General features: G+C 38.1%; 1 protein-coding gene across 2 annotated transcripts in view; it reads left to right on the top strand.

Annotated features, from left to right (window-relative positions):
• Positions 1 to 24,416, top strand: part of MTUS2 (microtubule associated scaffold protein 2) — a 667,437-nt gene that overhangs the window by 228,672 nt on the left and 414,349 nt on the right. For both annotated transcript variants that reach the window (XM_020997212.1, XM_020997217.2), the window contains exon 5: positions 12,729 to 12,926. In XM_020997212.1, coding sequence (XP_020852871.1) covers positions 12,729 to 12,926 — 198 coding nt within the window. The remainder of the gene's footprint in view (positions 1 to 12,728; positions 12,927 to 24,416) is intronic.

Below are 24,416 nucleotides of genomic sequence, written 5' to 3'. Positions count from 1 at the left end.
AATGTATTTCAGAAATATTTAACAACAGAAGTAAAAATACAATAAAATAAGGATTTTTATTATCTAAAACAGACAAAAAATACAGTGAAATATAGATAACATCACATTTTAAAACTAAGTCAATATGCAACTCGCAGGGATCTTTATGGATTAGTGGGTCCCTGTTCCTATTTTAATTTGATACCTCTGTTGTAGAAGCGATATTTTGTCAGGTATGCTTTGTAGTAGAAGGCCACTGATGTCCTTTCCATCTCTGAAATTCTAGAATTCTATTAGTCTGCATTATATGGACATCCTCACTAACATTTGGTTTAAATGATCCTCCTGGGCTGCTCCCTTCTGGCAAAGGAGGGAAAGGAGATATCACAAGGGAAGGACGTGAAGCCTAAGGAGCATGTGTGGAGGTGAAAGGAAGGCACTGCTTTTTTCACAGTAAAACCTTGGTAACATGCTGATCATATCACTACGGAGTGACACAGATCTTTTTTAGCAGTAGGTGGATAACCCACCTTCATTCCCCTTTACCTTGAGTCAGATAGGGAAAATGAGTTCCCATAGCAACCCAAAATCTCGAAGGGCAGGACCATGGATAGTTACCTCAATTTCTGATACCCTGAATTTGGGTATGGATATTTTAGCCTAATATCTGCCTTTCAGAGTGCTATTTTAAAATATTAATTTCATCTGATTTTTGACATTTCAGATTTTTCCTAAAAACTCCCTTATTCAGTCATTTTTAACTCTTTGTGACCCCATGTGGGGTTTTCTTGGCAAAGATGCTGGAGTGATTTGCCATTTCCTTCTCCAGCTCATTTTTCAGATGAAAAAACTAAGGCAAACAGACTTAAGTGACTTGCCCAGGGTCACACAGCTAGTAAGTGTCTGAGGCTAGACTTGAACTCATGAATATGAGTATTTCTGACTCCAAGCCCGGCACTCTATCCACTAAACCACCTAGCTGCCCCTAAAAATTCCCTAGGATAGTTCAGGTTCACAATTTTTCTTAAATATACGAATAACAACAATAACAATTTCTTGGTCTACCAGAAGTGTTCCTAACTATTTCTGTGTCATGGAACCCTTTGATAGTCTGGTGAAGCCTATTGAACTTTTCTCTAAATAATTTCCTTAAATGCATAAAATAAAATATAGAATTACAAAGGAAATAAAATTATTTTGAAATACAATCATAAAAATATTTTTTTTCCAAATTCACAGCATCTAGTGACAGGTGTGATAACTATAGTAATTTTAACATAGTGACATGTATAAACAATATTTTGAGTTATCTGTAACAATTGTAATTGGGTATGAAAATATCTGTTGTTTCTGTTAACGACAAAGTCCCCGATCCTGCTAATACTGCTGTTGTGGCCTATATGTATAACGTAAGGAAATGCCAGATTTCTTTTAGAGGTTAATGAAAATAAAGTCGTATTGTTTCTCATCCAAGTTTGTGAACCCTATGAAGTCTATTTATAGAACCCCTTAGTTAAGAACCCTTGGTGTAGAGGCCCCTCAAGGAATGAAATGCAATTATTGCTATATCCATTTCATTGTTGACCTTGGTACTGAAATGGCAAGTAGGGTGGTCATTGGTAAGACATGTTTTCACTTCAAGTCATAGAATATTTGAACTGGAAGGGGCCTTAAATATCATTTAGTCTAATTCCATTATTTTTAAAGAGTAAGAAACTGATCAGAATAAAGTGAGTTAACAGAAAAACTATGACTAGAACCTAGGTCTCTTAATTCCAAGTCCTGTGCTCTTTCCATTATATTTTACTGATTTCGTCAAATCCACTGATTCTTCTTTACTGTGATTTAGCCAAATACATCGGTCACTTTACCTTTCTGTGTCTCTATTTCCTTATATGTAAAATGAAAGGTTAAGTTAAATGATCTCTAACACTCTTTCCTGCAATGAATTACAGAATCACAAAACTTCAGAATTGGAGGGAACTTTAGAAACCATTTATTCCAACCCCTATCTGATCAATAACTCTCTCTACAATGTTCCTGACAAATTGTCATTCAACTTTTGCTGGAATCACTCCAGAGAGGGTAAAACCCCTCTTTGAAGTAGGCCATTAAAAAAAAAAGTAGGTCGTTCCACTTTTTGGCAAATAGAGGGAAGCAAACTATGGCCTGAAGTCCAAATCCAGCCCACTCCAATTTTTGTATGGTATGTGACCTAAGAATGATACTTACATGACCAAAAAATGACCATTTTTCCTTAGTTCAGCCAAAATCATAATCTCTACAGTGTCTACCTGTTGCTCCTGCCCTTAGGCACTAAGCAGAATAAATACACTCCTTCTTCCATGTAACAGCCATTCAGATACTTGAAGACAGCTATCCAGTCACCCTGTGTACCTTTTTACATCTCTTTAGCCATCCCCAGATTCTGATCCTTGTGGGGTAAGATCTAAAGTTCCTTCATCATTCTGGTTGACCTCTACTAAAGTCTCTCTGGTTTATCAGTTGCTTATCTTTGCTAAGTTGTGACAATCAGAACTTAATACAGTATTACAGGTGTGGTTTTATCAGGGCAAAGTATTGTGGAACTAGGACCTCTCTGATCCTGGAAATTCTACCTCTCAGTGTTGCCTAAGAGCACCAAAACATTCTCGGCTACCAAGTCACACATTGACTCACATTGAGATTGAAATTTACTAGAGCCTGCAGATTGTTTTCAGGATAGCCTTACCTTGTTATCTTGTACTTATAATGTTAACTTTTGAGCCCAAGTATTTTTGGTTATTGTTGGCCAGTCATTTCAGTTATGTCTGACTTTTTGTGACCCCATTTGGGACTTTCTTGGCAAAGACTGGAATGATTTGCCATTTCATTCTCCAACTTGTTTTACAGATGAGGAAACTGAGATAAACAGGATTAAGTGACTTTCCTAGAGTCACATAGCTGATAAGTGTCTGAGGCCAGATTTGAACTCAGAAGGATGAGTCTTCTTGATTCCAAGCCCAGTGTTGTATCCCCTGAGCCATCTAGCTGCCCTTTTCAAGTATACAACTCTAAATTTATCCTTATTCAATTTTATCTTGCTAGATTTGTCCCAGTCTATGAAGGCTTTTTTGTATCCTGATTTTTATCCTTCCTAGCTTTTTATCATCTGCAAATCTGCAAAATATGCTATTTGTGCCTTTTTCTAAGTCTGTGTATAAAAATTGTGAAAGTATTGAAGGTCAACACAGATCCTCATAATATTCCACTACGGATTGCCTTTCAAGGTGACTTCAGACCATCAATGACAACTCTCTGGTTCCTGCTGTCCAACCATGTATGAATCCACTTGTCCAGCTTACAATTTTCCATCTTGCTCATAAGATCAGAATGAGAAAGTTTATCAAATGCTTTGCAAAAATTTGGTTAATTTCTATCTAAGTCACTCTCCTGACCTACCAGTCTAGTAACTATCAAGAAAAGAAGTGAGATTTGTCTCATATATGACCTTTCCATGATGAAGCTTCATAGCTTTGTGAGCCTGCTGGTTTTTATTTAGATATTCACAAAGAATATTCCAAGGAATCAGAGCAAAACACAGCGGCCTATAGTTTGTAGACTCCTCTCTTTTCTCATTTTTCAAATGTCATGACAAAATTTGCCACTTCTCTTCACTACAAAGGTGGAAAAGTTTTGAATATGCATTTTATGATGGACCTTATGTCTGTGGGGGGAAAACTAGCTAAATTCAGACAGGCTTTTAACACCAGGCTGGCTGCAGATTAATTTTTCCCATCAAATCTCAGTGATCATCTATTAAGTCATAAAAGGATAGAGATCTGTGTAATTGGAGGGATTATGTGCACTGAAGAATATAATGAGTCTTGAAGTAAGTTAAGGTACCATCATATTTATAGAAACAGGGGAACAATTCATAGAGGCTGAGAGATTTAAAATAAGAGATAAAGAAGACATGGTCATGGAGTAAGTACCTAGAGGAGTGGGGCTAAGGGATCAGATATTGAGGCAGAGTGCTCATTCTTGGAGGCAAAGGGGAAGAAAGAGAGGATTGGTGGAGCCACGTACTTCAGACTCTTGCTTCTTCTTTATCCTCTCCATCTGATGGGTTGCCTTTCAATTCCACCCATGCAATGTGTTGTCCATTTATTGTAATCATGGGAGGTCCTTAGAGATCATCTCTCCCCAACCACTTCATTTTACAAATTAGGAGACTGAGGGGTACAGAGGATGTGTAGTTTATCCAAGGTTACTCATGTAGTAAATTACAAGGCTTGGGATTTGAATCTGTGCCTTATGACTTATGACTACAAAAATCAAGAAATATTTGTTTCTTTGTATGAATGGTGTTAGAGATATAGTCAGAGAAATATATGACAGAAAGGGGCTGGTCATGTAGCAAGGACAAGGGATGACAGGTGAATAGCCTTCACTGATGTACTGCCAGGAAAAAATGAGGAAGGGTTCTAGGGTGTTGAATGGACCTCTTGTGATTTTACTAGAAGATGTGGACCTAAGTCCTTTAATATGGGTTGGCCCAAGGGAAGGATTTCAATCTATATCCCTGGAGGTAATACTAAAAATCAGTAAGATCATCAATTTGCTTGAGTATCCTCAACTTGTACCCAAGTACCTTGCACATAGTAGGTGCTTAATAAATGTTTGTTGAACTAAGTTGAATTACATCTCTGATTCCATCCTATGCTCTCCCACTTCAGTATTTTTGCACACTCACACTTATAATGAATTCTGTCTCCCCCTGATTAACTCTTTCACTTCCTTCATCTAATTCAGTTACTATCACACCAATGAAACTGTCTGTGATCTCCCCATCTAGAACTGCTTCTTGTAGCCTACAATCCTGCGTGGCTGTCTGACTAATCTCATTCTATAATGTATTATTATCATTTAACTTTATATCCCCTGTACTTTATTGAAAAATCTTTGGTGGGAGAAAAACGACATAGTTCTTCATATTTGTAGTTTCTTTGCTTAGGGTGGTATGTTGCACATAGTAGGAACTTAATGCTTATGGAATTTGATTATTGAATGATTCACTTACCATGTCATTGAACTTAGTCTGCCCTTTCAGTATGTATGAAGAAATCAAGATGCATTTCTCACAGAGCAATAGTCCAGACATTGGCAAGGAAGAAATAGCTATAATTATTTAGGACACAAGTGTATTCAAATGTTATTAGTCCATACATGTCTCAGGATACTGAGTGACCGTCCTTTTGCACAGGCTTGACCATGTCATGACCTTACTCAATAAACTCCAATGGCTCTCTGTTGGTTCTAGAATAAAATCTACATTCCTCTTTTTTCTTTTAAAGTCCTTCATAAAATGACTCCTCCCTATCTTTGCAGACTCACTGTTCGTTACATCCCTTCCCACATCCAATGGTTTTCTTACTTTTACTCACACACAACACTTCCCTGACCATCACCTATGCCATGCCTGGAATGCACTCCCTCCTTACTTCTGTGTCTCAAAATCCCTTACTTCCTTCATTACTCAACTCAAGCTACCCTTTCTACAGAACGTCTTTATTAATCTTCCCTAGCTGCTAAGTATCCTCTCAAATGGCCTTGTATTTATTTTATGTATGTATAGGTCCCTACAGACTGCTGAACTCTACTATTTGGTGTGTATGTAATAGAGCCTGACCTGAATATGGTCTTTAGGGCCTTAGAGACATCAGATTACCCCGACACTGAATGACCCCCGATTCTTGTACTTTTTTAGTTCATGTTTTTTTCTATTTCCTAATGACCCACCACTGTCCATTCATTCATTCATTCATTCATTCATAAAATATATCTTAAACATATTTTATGTGCTAGGAGCTATGCTGTATAGGCATGAGTTATAACTGTGCTAAATGTGTGTGTGTGTGTGTGTGTGTGTGTGTGTGTGTGTGTGTATGCATGCTAGGCATACAAAGATGAAAATGAAACTGTCTTGATCCTGGAATAGCTCATGTTGTATCAAGGGAAAACAATATGTGCACAGATAAGTCAATATAAAATACATAAATGTAAATCAAATTGTTGTTGTTATTCAGTCACTTTTTCAGTCTTGTCTGACTCTTCCTGAGTCCATTTGGGGTTTTCTTGGCAAAGACACTAGAGCAATTTGCCATTTCCTTCTCCAGCTCATTCTACAGATGAGGAAACTGAGGCAAACAGGGTTAAGTGACTTGTCCAGATCACCCAGCTAGTAAGTGTCTGAGTCCACATTTGAACTCAGGAAGATGAATCCAGGCCAGGTACTTTCTCTACTGTGCCACCTAGCCATCCCAAAATAAAAATAGGCACTTATAATTAGAGGTGTTAAGTAGGGGATGGCCCCAGGGCTGAGTCTTGAAATAAGCTGGGAGTTTTCCAAGGTGGAAGTAAAGAGAGAGGGATTTCAGATGCAAGGGAGAGCTAGAGTAGTGGCATGTTGGTAGGAGACTAAATGGCATATGGGATTAATAGCAAATGTAGAGATATGAAAGGAGTGATATGAGATCAGAGTGGAAAGAGAAGTTGGAGCCAGACTGTGGTGACCTTTAAGTCCTAAACAGAAGAGTTTGCATTTTATCTTAGAAGTAATAAGTGATTTTGCCACCATTACCACCCCATATTTCAACTGTTGGATGCTTCTCCCCTCTTTTGTTTGCTTAAAAAAGTCACATTTTTACCCCTTTATGCTTTCTCTGCTGTACTGGGTTTTGACTAAGCTGTTCCAAGCCATTATAAGAGAGCTCTTTTCCTTTGGCAAGCAAGCCAGGTAATCATATCCCATCCCATCCCATGCTAGCTATATATTTTAGGCTCCGTGCAGCTTTTGGGGGGAGTGGGGGGTGGGGCAGAGATGAAGTTATTGGGTGATAGGCCTTGCTTTTGGAATCATGGCTGTCCAGGAAAACTGAGGCTGCTAGATAACTGATAAATGAAGACCTCTCTATCCTATGTTAAAGCCAATGTCCCGTTATATGGAGCCTTGTCTCCACCTCAACTCATATCATCCATGCAGGGCTGTGTACCAAAAGATATATAATAAATGCTTTTTTTGTATGATACCTACTGGAGTCTGTTTCCACTACCACCCACAATACAGATATCCCAGTTGATCCAGTTCTCTGTATTCCTATATATGCCCTTTTTATTTGAGGGCAGCTAGGTGGCAAAGTGGATAAAGCACTGGGGCTGGAGTCAGAATACCTGAGTTCCAATCCTGAGTCAGACACTTACTAGCTGTGCAACCCTGGGCAAGTCACTTAACCCTGTTTCCTTATCCATAAAATGGGCTGGAAAATGAAATGGCAATCCATTTCAGTATCTCTGCCAAGAAAACCCTAAATGAGGTGACAGAGAGTTGTCTGAAACTGAAACAATTGAATAACAACAAATTTGTAACAGGAAAAAAAAGTCTTGTTCTGGGTTTTATTGCAGGGCACAGATTCTGTTTGCTACACTGAAATATTGTAGTTGATATCTCCTTGCTTAATGGAGACTTGATATATATAGATAGTGTGTATATGTACATATATACATATGTGTGTGTATATATATATATATATATATATATATATATATATATGTTTTCCTTTTTAAATGTTTCAAGACAAGACAAGAAAGAATAGTCACTCATCCACATGAGCCACCCCACTACCTACTGTCAGAAGGTATGTTGGGAGGGAAATATATCATATCATATCATATCATATCATATCATATCATATCATATCATATATCATATCATATCATATATCATATCATATGTCATACCAGCAAATAATTATAATTGCAATAGCTAGCATTTATTATAGCGCTTTGAGATTTGCAGAGCACTTTATAAACATTCTCTTGTTTCATCCTGAACAACCCTGGGAGGCATGTTGCTATTAACCCCATTTTATAGATGGGGAAGCAAAAACAAGCAGATGATAGATGATTTGCCTGGGGTAAGCTAGTTAGTGTTTGAGGCTGGATTTGAACTCAGGCTTTCCTGGACCTGATTTCCTGTTTTCCAGGTCCAGTCTTCTATCCAGTGCACCACCTAGCTCCTTAAAAGAGCTAAGGTGTGTATACTCATAGTATGTAAAAAAAAATGTGATAGAAGCAAATTTTTTTCTGACATAAAATTGTAGAAAAACATGAGTCTGAAAGATGTTTACCATTCTCATCCTCTCTTCTTCTTGTACTCCCCTATCCAGAGGGGATATGACTTACTAGATTGCTCTGAACATAATTGCCTTTCAAATACTTGATTCTTTTATTTTATTACCTATGGCTTGAAAAAATGTTGCATCATGACAGCTTCTGTCTCATGAGTATCAGTTAATTCAGAGTTTAAAACACTGGCTCATTCTGATTGGCATTCTGAGGAACCATCCTGTAGCATTTACAGTGTCACATTTAAAGCAAGATCAACAAAAGGAAAAAAAAGCACAACAGAAACAGCTCTTGAAGTTTTGGAGGAATTTGCCAATTTCCTTTCTTCAAAAGATTTATTTTTCAAAAGGACAAAATGGTTTCCCTTTGAAATAGCAAAGCATCTTTCACATTTTCAATGACACTGAAATCAGTTTTTCAGTTCAAACAGAGCTGTTAATCTTTTATTCCCATAAAATCTTGTCAAAATGTAATGCCTTATCCAAGAAAATAGAGTGCTTATCTTATTCTGCTTTGCATAGGATTTGAACAGTTGATACAGAAAAAGCTAATTTAAAAAACCCTATTGTTTATTTTCATTAATTTCCTCTTAAATGGACGATGATAGAATTATTCATTGGGAAAGGTCTTTGACCTGTTGCATAAATCGTTTATTTTACCTAACAGGTTACAAGCAGGTTTTGGAAAAAGACACAATGAAGAACCAAGTTCAGTATCTAACACTTAATGGTTTTCTCAGAATCCTTCCAAACTGAATCTGAGAGAAATAGATGAGGTGGAGATGGCCAAGGGAAATGCAAGGCATTGTTGTAGAAGACTTCTTATCTCTCCCTAAACTCTGTGCTGTGTTCTAGATTGAAATGGACCATACACAACACTTTTCACTGTTTCCAAGGGTAGAGTTGTGTATTTGTTTCCAGACTCATACAGAACTGCATTCCTGAGTAATCAAAATTTTGACTGTTTTAAGGGGAAGGGCTATTCCTCCTTTGGTTCTCTCTGAGAAGTCATTATGACCAAAATTCTTTTCAAAGAGCCCCATTTTGTGAGGATTTCTGTAAGATATTTTTAAATTTTAGAGACTTGAATAACTTCAAATCCTTTAGGTAACTAGGAATGGGTAAACCTTTCACATTTCACAAAATCAGAGAATGGAGTGAGATGTCCAGTGTCATCTGGTTTGTTCTCTGTGCAGAAAGGAGTGGATTTTTTACACGCCATTCAGCCATCTAAGTCATGATTGTGTCCTAGAGATTAATGAAAGATATCTAGATTTGTGTAAAAGTATACAGGGTAAGGGATAGCTAGGTGGCATAGTAGAGTACCAAGCTTGGTAGTCAGGAGGACCTGAGTTCAAATTTGACTGTGACCATGGGAAAGTCACTTAGCCTTCTTTGCCTCAGTTTCTTCATCTGTAGAATGGACTGGAGAGGAAAATGGCCAACTAATCCAATATCTTTGCCAAGAAAACCCCCTCAACAGGGTCATGAAGAGTCAGAGACACAATTGAAATGACTGAACAACAACAAACAGACAAGCCTATTTTAGACCAAAAGAAAGACAATCAGAATTACAGGTATCGTAATTTGTTTTCTGGGCTGAATCAGTGGATAATTTCATTGGTATAGGAGATTTCCAATGAGGAAACCCCATCTACCAATGCAGGTCAATAACTGTTCTGCAGCTTTGAGCCTTAGAGAGTTACTGAGGACATGAAGAGTTTAACTCTGCCGCTACTTAAGTAAACCAACTATCCTCCTGTCAGTAAGTCCTTCCATTTCTCTGAGCCTTGGTTTCTTCAGCAGTAAAATGGATAGCTTGGATTAAATGATGTTTAAGATTTTTAAACCTTCCAGCTCTAAGGTTTTTTGTTGTTCCATTGTCTGACTTCCACTTATTCCACTGAACTGGCTGAATGACAACTCATCTTATGTATGGAGAAGAAGACGAGCAAGAAAAGGCTAGTGAAATAAAAAAAGAAGTCAATTGAACAATCAGTAAGCATTTACTAAGCTCCCACTGTGTGCTAGGTACTGAGGGTACAAAAATGCAACAGTTCCTGCCTTCAGGGAGCTTACATACACACATACATTTTCTATAAATAAGTATGTGTGTTGTATATGTTTATATACAAACATATGTAATAATGTTTGTGTACGAATGTAGGGCAGCTGGGTGGCAAAGTGGATAGAGCACCAGGCCTGGAGTTAGGAAGTCTTATCTTCCTGAGTTTAAATCCAGCCTCAGATACTTACTAGCTGTGTGACCCTGGGCAAGTCATTTAACCCTGTCTGCCTCAGTTTCCTCATCTGTAAAATAGATCGAAGAAGGAAATGGTAAACTACTTCAGTATCTTTGCCAAGAAAATCCCAAATGGGGTCTCAAAGAGTTGGACAGACTGAAAAATGACTGAAGAACTATGTACAAAGTACATAACATATATGTTTATATATAATATATATTATATGTTATGCATATATAATACATAGGTTTATACACAATGTATATGACTATATATGCATGTATATACACATACACATAAAATAAATACAAGGCCATTTTGAGAAGATACTTAGCAGCTAGGGAAGATCAAGAAAGACTTCCTGTAGAAGGGGTAGTTTGAGTTGAATAGTGAAGGAAGCAAAGTGTTCTTAGATACAAGAGTGAGGAGGGAGTGCATTCCAAGCATGGCGTGGAGGATGGTCAGGGAAGAGAGATGGAGACAGGGGATGGAGTTTTGTGTGTAAATAATAGTAAGAAAACCAGTTTGGCTGTTTCATAGCATGTGGGAAGAGGACATAATATATGGTGAGTCTGCCAATATGGAGAGCAGTCAGGTCATGAAGGATTTTAAATGGCACAAAGAGGACTGTAGATTTTATTCTAGAACCAATAGAATCGCTAGTGTTTATTGAAGAAAGTCATGACATGGTCAAACTTGTGCATAAGGACAGTCAGTCAGTATCCTGAGACTTGTATGGCCTAATGATATTTGAATACATTTGTGTCCCAAATAACAAGAGTTATTTCTTCCTTACCAATTTTTGGACTGTTCCATGAGAAATACTTCCACTTGATTTCTTCATAGCTGGACTAGATGATCGTATATAGACTCAAAAAAATACCAAATGATGACTATCTATGCAGAGGCCTAGCACTCAATACTCTGAATTTCCTAACTGGATGGTTTGGGGTTCTCCAGTGTTAAGTCAGATTAAGGAGCATGACTCAAGATTGGGCTTTTTACATTTCATATAATGGAATATTAGTTTATCAAAAACTTTTCAGATTCCTTTCTTGCAGTGATCCCCTTGAAATGAGTCCTGACTCAATTCTCAGTGTCCATTCATTCATGGGGCCAGAAGTAGAGGCTGGAAATGCTGAGGCATAACTTTTTATACCTACATGTTAATATTTTGGAATAAATGGGCTTTCATGTGTTTCCAAAGTGGTTTCAAAGATCAGAGCAGAAACAAATAAAGGAAGGAGCCAAACAGATATTCCTGAAAACCATCCTGTGAGCCTGTCTTCTCAAGCCTGGTAACAGTTTGGTTCCAAGCATTTCTGAATTCATGATGCATGTGCTGTTTGGTTCCTGCTATGTCTAACCTGAACTGCTTGAAACCTTTGTTCTGTAAAGTTAAGAGATGGGGGGGTGGGTGCAGCTAGGTGGCGCAGTGGATAGAGCACCAGCCCTGGAGTCAGGAGGAACTGAGTTCAAATCTAGCCTCAGACACTTGATACTTACTAGCTGTGTGACCCTGGGCAAGTCACTTAACCCCATTGCCTAGCCAAAAACAAAATAAGAGATGGGTCCCAAGTTCTGAAACTTGGCAGTACTTTTGATTTGTGTTTGTTTTTAATTTATTTTATTAATTTATTTTGATTTATCAACAATCACTTCCATATGCTTTTGAGTTTAAAATTTTTCTCCCCCTTCCTCCCCACTACCCTCCCCAAGACGGCACACAATCTGATATAGGCTATACACTTACATTCCTATTAAACATATTTTCACATTAGTGATGCTGTAAGCGAAAATTAAAACCAATAGGAGGAACCATCAGAAAGAGGAAACAAAACTCAACAGAAGAGGAAAAAAAAGATAGCAATTCAACTTCCATAGTTCTTTCTTTGGATGTGGATAGCATTTTCCATCATGAGGCCTCCTTGTATTGCTAAGAAGGGTTGAGTTTATCAATATTAGTCATTGCACAACGTGGCTGTTATTGTGTACAACATTCTCTTGGTTCTGCTGACTTCACTCAGCGTCAGACCATACAAATCTTTCCAGGTTTTGGCAGTACTTTTGAGAAGCATCTCAAGGTAGTGGAAAGACCACTTTATTTAGGGTCATAAGAACTGAGTTTTGCTCTTTATCTGTGTGGCCTTGGACAAGTCACCTTCACCACTGTGGGCTTCAGTTTTCTCATTGGTAAAATGACAGAGGATTAAATTAAAATGATTTAGATCACCTCTGAGTCACCTTCCAGCTTTAAATCTTCAAAGATAGTTGCAACTTATGGGGTTCCCTGGCTTATCCTATTAAGCAAAACACTTATTCTGTTTGCCCTCCTTCTCAGCTGATTTGAAGAAAGCCTCTGGTTCAAACTCTGCAAGAGCCAACCTCCCCAAATCTGGACTTCGCCCTCCTGGGTATTCCCGTCTCCCAGCAGCGAAACTGGCAGCGTTTGGTTTCGTCAGGAGCTCCAGCATCTCTTCTGCCTCTAGCAACCAGTCAGCAGACAGTGTCCAAAGCGACCAGAACAAAACAGCCCACCGTAAGTCAGGGGAATGGAGGTGGGGAAGAAGGTGAAGCAGGGCTGGTGATGTTCCGTTTGGCTGCCAGAAAAATGTTAGAAAGAGACTTTTGGGGGAAGGATTAGTTTAATATATGTGACAGTTCAAGACTGCTATATTTCTGGGATTGGTGGAAGTAAATAAATTAAGCATTCAAGTAGACAGGCTTTTTAAAAAAATCCTAATGATGGCACATTATTAGCTATAAAAGAAAAAACATTTTTTTAAAAAATCAGAATTTAAAAAAATATGCAGGGTAAATATTCTAGAGAAAGATGGATGTGAATGATTTGCAAAAATGACTCTTTGGATTCTGGTTCCTGTAGTCAGTGTGTGTCAGACAGGCTCTAGATAAGAAGGTGAGGAAAGATCAGGGAATTTGCCTTCTCAGTGCATTGTGCCGGTCGTGACTAAAGGGACTGGGTTCTAAAGATGAGGAGCCGAAAGAGTATTTTTAGTTCCCAGTGATTACCTGTAATGCCTTTGAATCGTGCGGCATGTGACTTATTTTTAAAAGTTAAATAATTGATGTTAAAAATAGAAAAGAGAAGCCCAGCGGTTTTCTCTTCCCTTGCTGCTGTGGCTCTTCTCCACTCTCAAAAAAGCCCTATTAGCTGAGATGATGTCATCATCCTCTGGCTGTTTCCTGTGACTGGTGTGAATTCTCTAAAGGATGGAATGACTCTCAGCAGGGTCTGCTACCCTTCTGGCCCCAAGGAAGGACTGGAGGCTGGCTATTAGGTTCTGTCTGAGCTTTGAAGATGAAGCTTTTCCTGATCCATGTCAATTTGAAAGCAATTGTTATCAGATCTGTGGAGGTTCCAGTCCAAGATTCTAGTTAGCAGCACAATGCCAGAGGCTGGATAGTGTGAAATTGGATGGCAGTTTTGAAGGGATTATAGAAAATAGAACCAAATTGAGATAAAGAAGAAAAAAAAAACCACACACAACAGGAACCTGAAGTTAAATTGGCCCAATCCTCTTTGTTGTATTCCTTTTTGAATTTAAAAAGGTACACAGGTCAGTTCACCTATAATATTAATTTCTTCCCTTAGACATTACGTCTTCCATTGCTCGTACCAGTTATAACTTTTATAGCTTAGAGTTTGCTGTGTTACAGTCATTTAAAATCTAAGGGCTGCTTCTGAGGATACTACAGCTCAAAGTACTGTCAATGCATTCTTGCAAAAGATTCATCTTCTGCATATTTCTGTAATTAAAGAGTAGGTCTGTGGCATGGATGATCCCTTGGAGTCTGAGCTACAAATATGGCAGAAACTGCTTTTGTGGGCCTCATCCAGCTTCTCTAGGTGTTTACACAGGTAGTGTCAGAGATGGAAGATTTTTTTAAATTAGGCAGGTTTGAACAAAGTGAAAATCAGCATTTCTGTAGACTGCAAGGAGGGCACCTGTGTTTTCAGTCTCAGAAGTATCATTTCGAACAGTGTGTCTCATTTAGAGCTGGAATGAAAGAAAGCCACATGTGCTCGTTTGTCTTCTCAGTAAAGGATTTGTGGTTATGTTAAATCAGGGAAAGATTCAGGTTATAAGAAAAGGAAGAAAATTATTAACTTCGAGTTGAGCAATATCTTTTGCTAAGAGAATATAGCCTGTTTCTGCCTGCCAGGTTATAGAGAATAAGAATAATTCCAGATAGGGATAAGGCACTCCTCTTTCCCTTGTAGCACAGGAAGCTTAATTCATCCCCTTCTGAGGGGCAGGGACTGTTGTTGTTTGTCCCTCATTCTCGAAGAAGACTAATGATCTCACCAGAGTGATGGCTTGACATGAGTGTGAATTGGACTTAAGTGAGGCAGAGCTGCACAAGTCATCAGCCTCACTCTCTTGAGGAGTAAGAAGAGACCCTGTCATATGCCAAAGAAAGTATCTTCCATGTTAGGAGAGTCCCATTTTACAAATTTACTCTCTTTAGACTTTTATTTTGAATTTTTAAAAAAATCACTGTTTCAGGATATTTTTGTTCTGGAATATCATTTCTGTGACTAAACTTCAGGCTTTTGGGCCGTCTCGGAGGGTTGAGGCTGCCAGATGTTTGATAAGCTGCGTGGTGTAATGGATAAAGTGTTGGTGCTTGGAGTTCAAGTCATATCTTAGACACTTACTAACCGTGGGACCCTTGACAATTCATTTAACCTCAGATTTCTTCATCTGTAAAATGGTATAACAGTACTTGTCTCAAGCTTTACCACAGTGTATATCCAAAGTGTTCTGCAAACCATAAAATACCACATAAATGTGAATAGCTGTAATGATCATTATAAACAATAATACATTTGTTGTTATTTTCAGAACTACATACCCATTAGATAGAGTAGAATTTTAGATAGTGACAGTGCCCCAGTTAAGTTTTTCAGAATGTGATGGGATGCCTATTTAACATGAAGGCTAGTACCCAGATTTTCATTGAGAAATTTCATTTTTTTCTGTTCTTTAGACAAAAAATGCTATTTTGACCAGCAGCTCCTTAAGAAGGGCCCAAGTTCAAGGGCCTTTAAGAAGGCAAAGTTGGGGACAATGTCTGGTGTAGCTGAATGCTTTTTTCCCCTTTTTTAATAGCACTCTATGTGTAACCATTGTTCTGGTGACATTTCTGAAGAGATCTAATGTGGTGTTGGGTTTCATGCCATCTGCATTTGCTTTGAAAGAGAATTTTGCATATAACCAGTTGGCTACTGTTGCTTATATCTTCTATGGCTACTGTTGCTTATATTTTCTGAGCACTGGCTGATGCACGGCAGAAATTACTGGCTATAGAGACTAGTAAGACAAAGAAAGGGATGCAGTTATAAATGAGAGAATTTTCTATATAAGATAGCCAGCCTCTGAGTCCTGCCAACTTTAAATGGTCTTCACTAAACATTGAAAGAGCTCTGTGGTAAGTGTGATATGACCCAGAGCATTTAAGACAAAGTTAAACCCTGGATTGTATCAGGTGGGTGATCAGGTAAGATAATCAGTCAGCATATGTGAATGCCATGATCTGTGTGGCTCCAGGGACGATTCCTCAGGGAACCCTCTGTTAACCATAACTCTAACCTCTAAAGAGTGGAAGTCACCAGGGAGAGAAGGGAGGACTTGACCTTTCCAGGCAAAGGCTAGAGTTTTGGTGACTAGCAGGCCTGTCTGCTGCATTCTCCTTCTGATGCTACATGGCTTTATCTGTGACCTCATCTTCCATCTCTCTTCCTCCAAAGTCTAAGAACAACTATGTCAAACAGAAACACTGAGCGATTTTATGCATAATTCCCTTGTACACCAAGTTCTGGATGTGAGTACCCAAATCAATTCAACAAATGTATATTGAATGACTTCTTTATGCAAGGGACTGTGCTAGGCTTGGCAGATATAAAGGTAAATCACAAATTCACATTTCTGTAGGACTTTCAGAAGAATGTTTTATGAAGCTTTGCACTCATAACAACCTTGTAACATCGTCTTTGCCCTTGAGGAGCTTCTGGTCTAGTTGTGGAAAAAAACCCAACCTGAATAAATGTAGTGCAAATAGGAAAATGAGAAGTATATAAGGGAAAAGTGTAAGGTAATGGGTAGGTGGATGGCCTTGGAGATAGAAAGAGCTGATTTCCCTCAGACACATATTGACTATGTGACCCTGGGCAAGTCACTTAACTTCTCAATGTCCCCAGGCAATTCTCTTACCTCACCAGAAACTCCCTACACTAATGAAATCACAGGTATGGTAAAAATAAAAATGAAAATACATAGGAGAGAATATGGATAAAATGCTGTGGAAGACCCTGTTTATGGAAGCTCCCTTGGAGAAGATGGCACATGAATTGGGACAGCAAAGACTGAAGTAGGCAGAGATGGGAGACGAATCCATTTCTGGTGCATAGGGCAATAGAAAAAAGGACAAGGAGGTTGGAAAAGGTGGATCTTTAGGGGACTTGTGAGTAGTTTAGTTTGTGAAAGGTAGCAGTGTGAGCTAAGGCTGTAGAGGCAATGTGATGGGGTGTGGTAAACACTGGCTGTAGTGTCAGAGAACCTTGGTTTGCATCCTAGCTTTTGACTACTTATGTAATCTTAGTTACTGCCTCTTGGCTTTCATTTCCTCATTCTTAAAAGATTAGATAGGTTGTTATTGTTGTTGAGTCATTTCAGTTGTGTCCAATTCTCTATGACCCCATTTGGGCTTTTCTTGGCAAAGATACTGGAGTGGTTTGCCATTCCCTTCTCCAGTTCATTTTATGGATGAGGAAACTGAGGCAAACAGGGCTAAGTGACTTGCCCAGGGTCACACAGCTAGTAAGTGTCTGAGACCAGATGTGAACTCACAATGATAAATCTTCCAGACTCCAGGCCTGGCATTCTAGCCACTGAGTTGGATTAGATGATCCCTAAGGCCCATTCCAGGGCAGCCAGGTGGTACAGTGGCTAGAGAGTCAATCCTGGAGTCAGGAAGACTTGAGTTCAAATCTAGCCTCAGACATTTACTAGCTGTGTGACTCTGGGCAAGTCACTTAACCCTGTTTGCCTCAGTTTCTGCACCTGTAAAATGAGCTGGAGAAGGAAATGGCAAGCCACTCCAGCATCTCTGCCAAGAAAACCTCAAATGTAGTCATGAAGAGTTAGACACAACTGACCAGCAACAGCAACAAGGCCTATTCCAGGTCTAACTAAACCTATGATATGAAATATATTGGAACCGTACTGTGAAGGGCATTGAATGCCATATTAAGTAAATCGGATGTTACTTTAGCGGGCAAAGGGGAGCCATTGCAAGTTTTCCAGTGGAGAAGCATTTTGAGCAGACCTGTGAATTTGGAACAAAGCTCTGGCCTCAGGGCCCATGGTTGATCATGTTGGGTATGTTCACAGCAAATCAGATCTGTGTTCTTCTGTAGGCACTAGAAATGTCAGTGGACTTGGAATCAGAGGATCTACTCGTGTGACCTTGGGAAGTCAATTAAAGTTTCTGAGCATCATTTTCCTCTTCTGTAACACAAGGAGGTTATACTCTAGATGAGCTTTGAGGTCCCTTTCAAATTAAAAATGTGTGATCCTATAATCCATTTGCATCATCCCCATTTCCCAAAGAGTATTTACAGATATATGTGTGTGTATTTATATATGTATATAGGGGTGTAAGAGGCTGATTTCATTCATACAGTCTTATTACTTTAAAGGGACCTCTACCTAGTCTAACTCATTTTATAGATGAAAAGTGAAGTGACTCAGGTGGTTAGTTTCAGGGCTGGGACTAAGAGGCATTGTGATGTGTTGTGGTGTCTGAACTCTGCTCCTTCTTCTCTGGCCTCAGTTTATTTAGCTGTAAAATAAAGGAGGATGAACTCAGTGACCACACAGCCAGCATTGGAGGCAAGGCTCAAACCCAAGGCTTCTTGTTCTGAGATGACAGCTCTCTCTCCTGCATTTTGTTTATACTATGTCACAACACAAAGAGGTGTGCTCGTTCTTCCGCATAACGGCCTTTTGAGTATATGACAGCATTTTTTTGACCCCTGTCACTCTTCCCTTCTCCAGGCTAAACTCCACCAGTTGCTTCAGCTGTTTCTTATATGATCTTTCAAGGTTTGGTTTATTTTGATTCTTGCATAGGACTTCAGATCATATTAAGTCTGTGGTTTATGCCTCTTTCTAATTTGGTTTGAAGAGAAGAGACAAGAAGTATCTGATTTGAAATCACACTCCCTGATTGTGGTCTTCATGTCTGACCCATTGCCAATACCTATATTTTGCTGGCCTTAAGAGGGAAAAATAAAATCGACCTAATTATGGTGGAAATGGCCTGGTACTAATATCAGTTGTCATGTCAGCATTCTTTCAGTAATAAGGGATTTAAAAACAATTGCAGCATTAAATCCCCATCATCTGTGGTAGCACAAGGATGCCTAATTGTTAAATTAATCACAGATTTAGTCACTGATGTTATTTTCCCAGTGGGTAGGGAGGCATAATATTTTATTAAAAAGTCAGAACCTCAGGAGGTGAGTATGGGAAAGGAAGGTAGATGGATGGAAATTGCTTGACAAAAGAAAAAAATTTAGATGTGGGGACTATGTCTAATTGTGTATTCTGAACATTTACCTAGCATGTGACAAGCCCTCACTACACATAATGTACATTAATGTTCACTATACTCTGATATGCATTAGTGAGAATAGAGTATGAGAATAGGAATCATTTCCCCCTGTTCTTCCTCCATTCTTGTGGTTGAGTCATTTCAATGGTGTCTAACTCTTCAGGTCCCATTTGGGGTTTTCTTGGCAAAGATACTAGAGCGGTTTGCCATTTCCTTCTCCAGATCATTTTATAGATGAGGAACCGAGGGGCAAACAAAGTTATATGACTTACCCAGTATCACATAGCTAGTAAGTATCTGAGGTAGGATTTGAACTCAGGTCTTCCTGACTCCAGGCCCAGCACTCAATCCATTGTGCCACCTAGCTACCCTTGTATCATGATGTTTCATCAAATCCTGCCTTATGTTACAGCTGTTTATATACACACACTCCCTTCCTTTTACTGTATTGTAAGTTCCATGAGCAGGGATGAGGCCCATTATCTCTGTATCCGTACTTCTTCTACACAGTGCCTTGTACAAAGTACTAGATAATTTTTTTTTGACTTATGTGTGAAAGAGGGCTACTATGGTTCTAGGCTCAGTTCTCTTGCCACCAGCTCTCCCTTGCTTTTTTAAACCAGCTTTTATATGATGTTAAGGAGAGTCTTTTTTTTTTTAAAAAAGGAGAGATTATTGCCAAATAGAAGTGCACTCTCTCTCTTTCATCATTTTGATAGGGGTACACCTTTGGAGAGAAAATAATCCAGGTAGCTATACAAAACATTTTGTTAGAAACAAATTTCCCTTTCTCAATATTCTTTAGAACTGATAAAAAAAATAAACAGTATTTGTGAATTTCTTTATTTGAAAGATGTCTAGAATATGTGGTAGCCAATATGTCATTTAGTATAGCCAGCCTAGTCAACTTAAGTAGCAAAGAGATTAGACCACTTAAAAATATGTTCCTAAGAAAAATACTGATTACTGTAAACTGAAATAATTATACAGATATTTAATAAATTATATATTTATGTGATATACACTTAATGAATTATTAATAACTATGGTAAAATCTCATAGTTAAGGATATTTCCTTGTGAAGGTTGTGAGATTTTGCACAGCCACGATTTATATTTTTTTCAGTTTAGAGATGAATATATGTGTGTGTGTGTGTGTGTGTGTGTGTGTGTATATATATATATATATACACACACACACACATGTAAATATATGTATATCCTCTATGCTTACATGGAATTTTATTTCCTGTTTCAATTACGTGAAATTAAGACAATTGATTTTCCTTTAGTTTCTTGAAGGAATCCAGTCATGGAGAAAATTTGAACTGGGAAATAGCTAGCTTTTTTGGTTGGTTAATTAACCAAAAAGGTTAATATGAAAACTGTGTGCAATCTGAACTCAGCATTTAGTGTTATGACTACTATAAAATACGTTTCCATACATAACACATTTGGTTTTCTATGTCTAACATGCATTCTAAATAAGATCAGAGTTGACAAGGGATATATTAATAACTCCTATAGAAACAGCTATTAGCCTCTCTCTTGCATTGCTGGCAAACAGAGATTCATTTTTTATTCATGTAATAGGGAGATTGAAATGATTTATGAGGTCAGATCTCTCTTTCTCTCTCTCTCTCTCTCTCTCTCTCTCTCTCTCACACACACACACACACACACACACACACACACACACACACGTAGAGCAGTAAGTACAGCAGCCACTCATAGGCCTTTTCCTACTAATGATTTGCATCTGAGTTTTTCTTTGCTCCATTTCCAGCCTGGTCCATTTTACCCCTCCTTAGGATGGCCTGTTGGGCTTCTGTTCTGGGGAGGGGCTTACCTTAGGAACTCACTATATTAGTATTAGATTTAGTGTTGACACCCTCTTAGTCCACTGCAGTTCAGCACTCCCAAGCATAAGAGGCACACCAGCCTCAATCTCTCCAGGGGCAGAGATTACACATGTGCACCACCATTCTTAACCATAAATAACTTAGGAAGTCAGATCTCTACTCTTCTACTACCTTTTGAACTTTATGTATAATTGGAAGCGTTTGTTTATCCCTTACAAAGCCTGAAGGAAATAACTCTGTCTATGAAGAGGTGAGGTCACAGTCCAAAAATTTTGAAAAGGATTAGACTACAGAGGAAGAAGAGGATTTTTTTAAAATGTCATAAATAGGGAGATTTAAAAAGTCATGAAATAGGAATCAAAAGACTTGAGTTTTAGTTTTATCCCCTGCCAACTTACTGGTTATGTGGTCTTGGGTAAATCAACTTTTCTCAGCCTCAATTTCCTTATCTGTAAAATCTGGTTATTAAAAACCTGCCATGAATACATAAGGGTTATATTGAAGCTCTCATGAGTTCACATGTGTGAAATCTCTACCTGTCGATATCTTGCTTTTCTTCAAAGCCTGGCTCAGATGCATCTCCCTTCATGGTGCTTCTCTGATTCCCCATGAGAGGCAGTATGTCATAGTAGACATGCCAGGCCAGCCTGGGATTCAGGAAGACTTGGGTGGGTTCATTTCCAGCCCGGTAGATTGGGAGCTTCTAGAAGGCAGAGACTGGATTTTTCATGTTTTTGTATCCTTAGTGCTTAGCACAATATCTGGCACATATTAGGTGCTTAATAAATGTTTATTGACTGACTGACTTACATTTATACTAGATGTGCGATCCTGGACTAGTCATTTAACTCACTGAGCCTCACTTTCCTCATCTGCAAAGTGATGATTGACAATTCTTGCAAAAACCTTACATGGTTTTTATGCAAATTTAAAGCACTGTAGGATGTGAATTGATTTTTTCTTCTTGATCCCTATAAGCATTGTAAAAGTTGGCATTTATTATAGTATTAAGGTTTGTAAATGTTTATTTTTACATATATTCCAGCTTATATATGTTACCTCATTTAAACCTTAAAATAAGCCTGAGAGGTATTTTTTTTACTTTTATATTTATTTATATTTATCATTATTATTCCCATTTTACACTTCAGGAAAATGAGGCAGACTGAGTTTGCCTCAGTGACTTGCCAGCATCACACAGCCAGTAAGTGTCTGAGGAGGAATTGAGTCTCAGGTCTTCCTATCTGAATCCAAAGCTGTTAATTTTTTCCTAATTGCCCTTCATAATATATTCAGTTTTCTTTACATTTTTTGTCTACTGTTTCTGACAGCAAAAAAACTCCCAATTTCCCACATATCTTTTAATTAAGATATATGATATCATCTAAGTTTCATTTAATGTTTAAATTACACCTATTGCATCAACTTTGACACATATTTGAGGGAAGACAAGCCCTAAGAGTTTTTGGCAAGGCCAATGACTTCTCCAGTTCCAACACCCTCCCTGAAGTAGAAATATAGGACAAATGTTGAAAATTGAACAGTTCATTAAAAAGAACTGCCATGTTTTTGTTATATTGAACTGTTTTATTTGTTTTGCTTTGCTACCTGTGAAATTACATGTAGTCTATGAGAAAGTGTTTTTTTGAGGGAGTTCTAGGATTCAACCTGTTTCTATATCCCCCTACTGCTAAGTCCGTGAGTTTTTCTATAGAAACTGAAGGCTCAAAAATATGAAATGATTCTGATTCCACAAGGGCAAATCTTTATCACTTCATATTAGCAAAACTTAGGCAAAAAGGAGCTGTTGTATTTTTGTATAGCTGCATCTAAAAATGACTCTTCCAAATCCTTTCTGTCTCATCAATCAGGAAAAGAAATCCAGTTAGTTTTTCCTCTCAAGTGGAACATGTTTATGCAAGGTGACTAATAACAGAGCCCATTGACCTAACCTTGATGGCATTTAAAACCTGTGCTCAAAATAGGAAATGAGATGGTATCTGTTCCCATTTCTATGCCTTTATAGTCCCATGGGGCCAGAGGTTGGGGTGCAGAATGGAGGGATTTAATTTTGTAGTTTGCAAAAGGTTTCCCATAGCTCCTCATTTTAAATGAGCCTAATTTCTGTTGTATTAATATTTTTCCATTGCATTAATGAAATGTATCAAGGAATTTCAAACTATTTCAGGTAAGTAAAGGAAAGAAAGATTAAGAACAGGCACAGAACCTAAATGACTGACCTCAGAAATGAGACAGACTGCAAAACCCTCTATGCACTGGGACAATATGTTTTCAGTGCAACTGTTGGTCATAATACCCTTAGAATTTTGCATGTTGATGATTTAATTGAATTTTTTACAGCCTGTACATTTTCTATGTGATCATAAAGTTCTACCTCAATATTAAAAAAAAAAGAAATGAGGTAGACTCAAGAATGCTGAAGTATATAAGTAATTCATTTTCTGAACTATATAATTATAGAATTCCAAGTATTTTTAAGAGGGGAAAATCTGATTCTTTCTCTCTGAGCCTTACTGTTAATTTTTACTAATTACCCCTCATAATATATTCAATTTTCTTTACATTTTTCTTCATCTCTTGTTTCTGACAGCAAAAGAAAACACAGTTTTTCTAGGATGTCTTCATAATCATCTAAGTTTCATTGAATGTTTGAATTATACCTAATGCTTTAACTTTGGCACATATTTGAAGAAAGGCAAAGCTTAAGAGTTTTGCCAATGACTTTTCCAGTTCCCAGACCCTCACTCTGAAGTAGAAATGTTGGTTAACTTCTGAAAGTTGCACCATTTATTAAAAAGAGCTGCCATGTTTTTATTTTATCAAACTTTTTTATGTTTTGCTTTGTTTTTGCCTCTTTTTTGGTATGCTTGGTGCTTAGAGCAGTGTCTGGCTGGCATATGGTAGGCACTTAATAAATACTTGTTTACCAGAGCCTAAGAGGATGTACATTCTTTAGACAAGTTCTCTTTCTCCAAGGACATAATTCTTCCAACTGTGAATATCTAATTTGAGACAATCTGAATTCCACTTCTTCACAGACTTTGCAAATAAAAACCAACCCATAACTACTGAATAAATTTTAGCGCACAGCCATGGTCTAGAATATTTCTCCCTGTAAAGTCAAGTCAAAAGCACTTACTATAGGTTAATCACTGTAGTAAACAATGGGAGTACAAAGATAGAAACAGGTCCTGCCCTCAATAGAAGACTGGGTACCTGCTGCTGTGAATTCTGCATTTGTGCAGATGTAGGCTAAACTGTGAACAACTCATACAGTTTGGAATGTGTTTCCTTTACCTCTACCTCGAGTCATGGAATTTTTAAGGTAAAAGTACTCTATTTAAGCCCTTCATTGGACAGATGAGAAAAGGCATGACCACATTAAATGACTTGCTCAAGGTCATGCAGCCTATTTGATAAAGTTGGCCTCTTTAACTCCTAGGCTATCACTGTTGAGTTTGACCATGGAATATGCTTCTTTTTTTTTTTCCAGCCAAAGACAAGGTT

The sequence above is a fragment of the Phascolarctos cinereus genome, unplaced genomic scaffold (genome assembly GCF_003287225.1).
Source record: "Phascolarctos cinereus isolate Bilbo 61053 unplaced genomic scaffold, phaCin_HiC Scaffold_726;HRSCAF=1367, whole genome shotgun sequence".
Lineage (NCBI taxonomy): Eukaryota > Metazoa > Chordata > Mammalia > Diprotodontia > Phascolarctidae > Phascolarctos > Phascolarctos cinereus.
The sequence above is the reverse complement of the archived record's forward strand: the minus strand, read 5'-3'. Positions and strand labels throughout refer to the sequence as shown.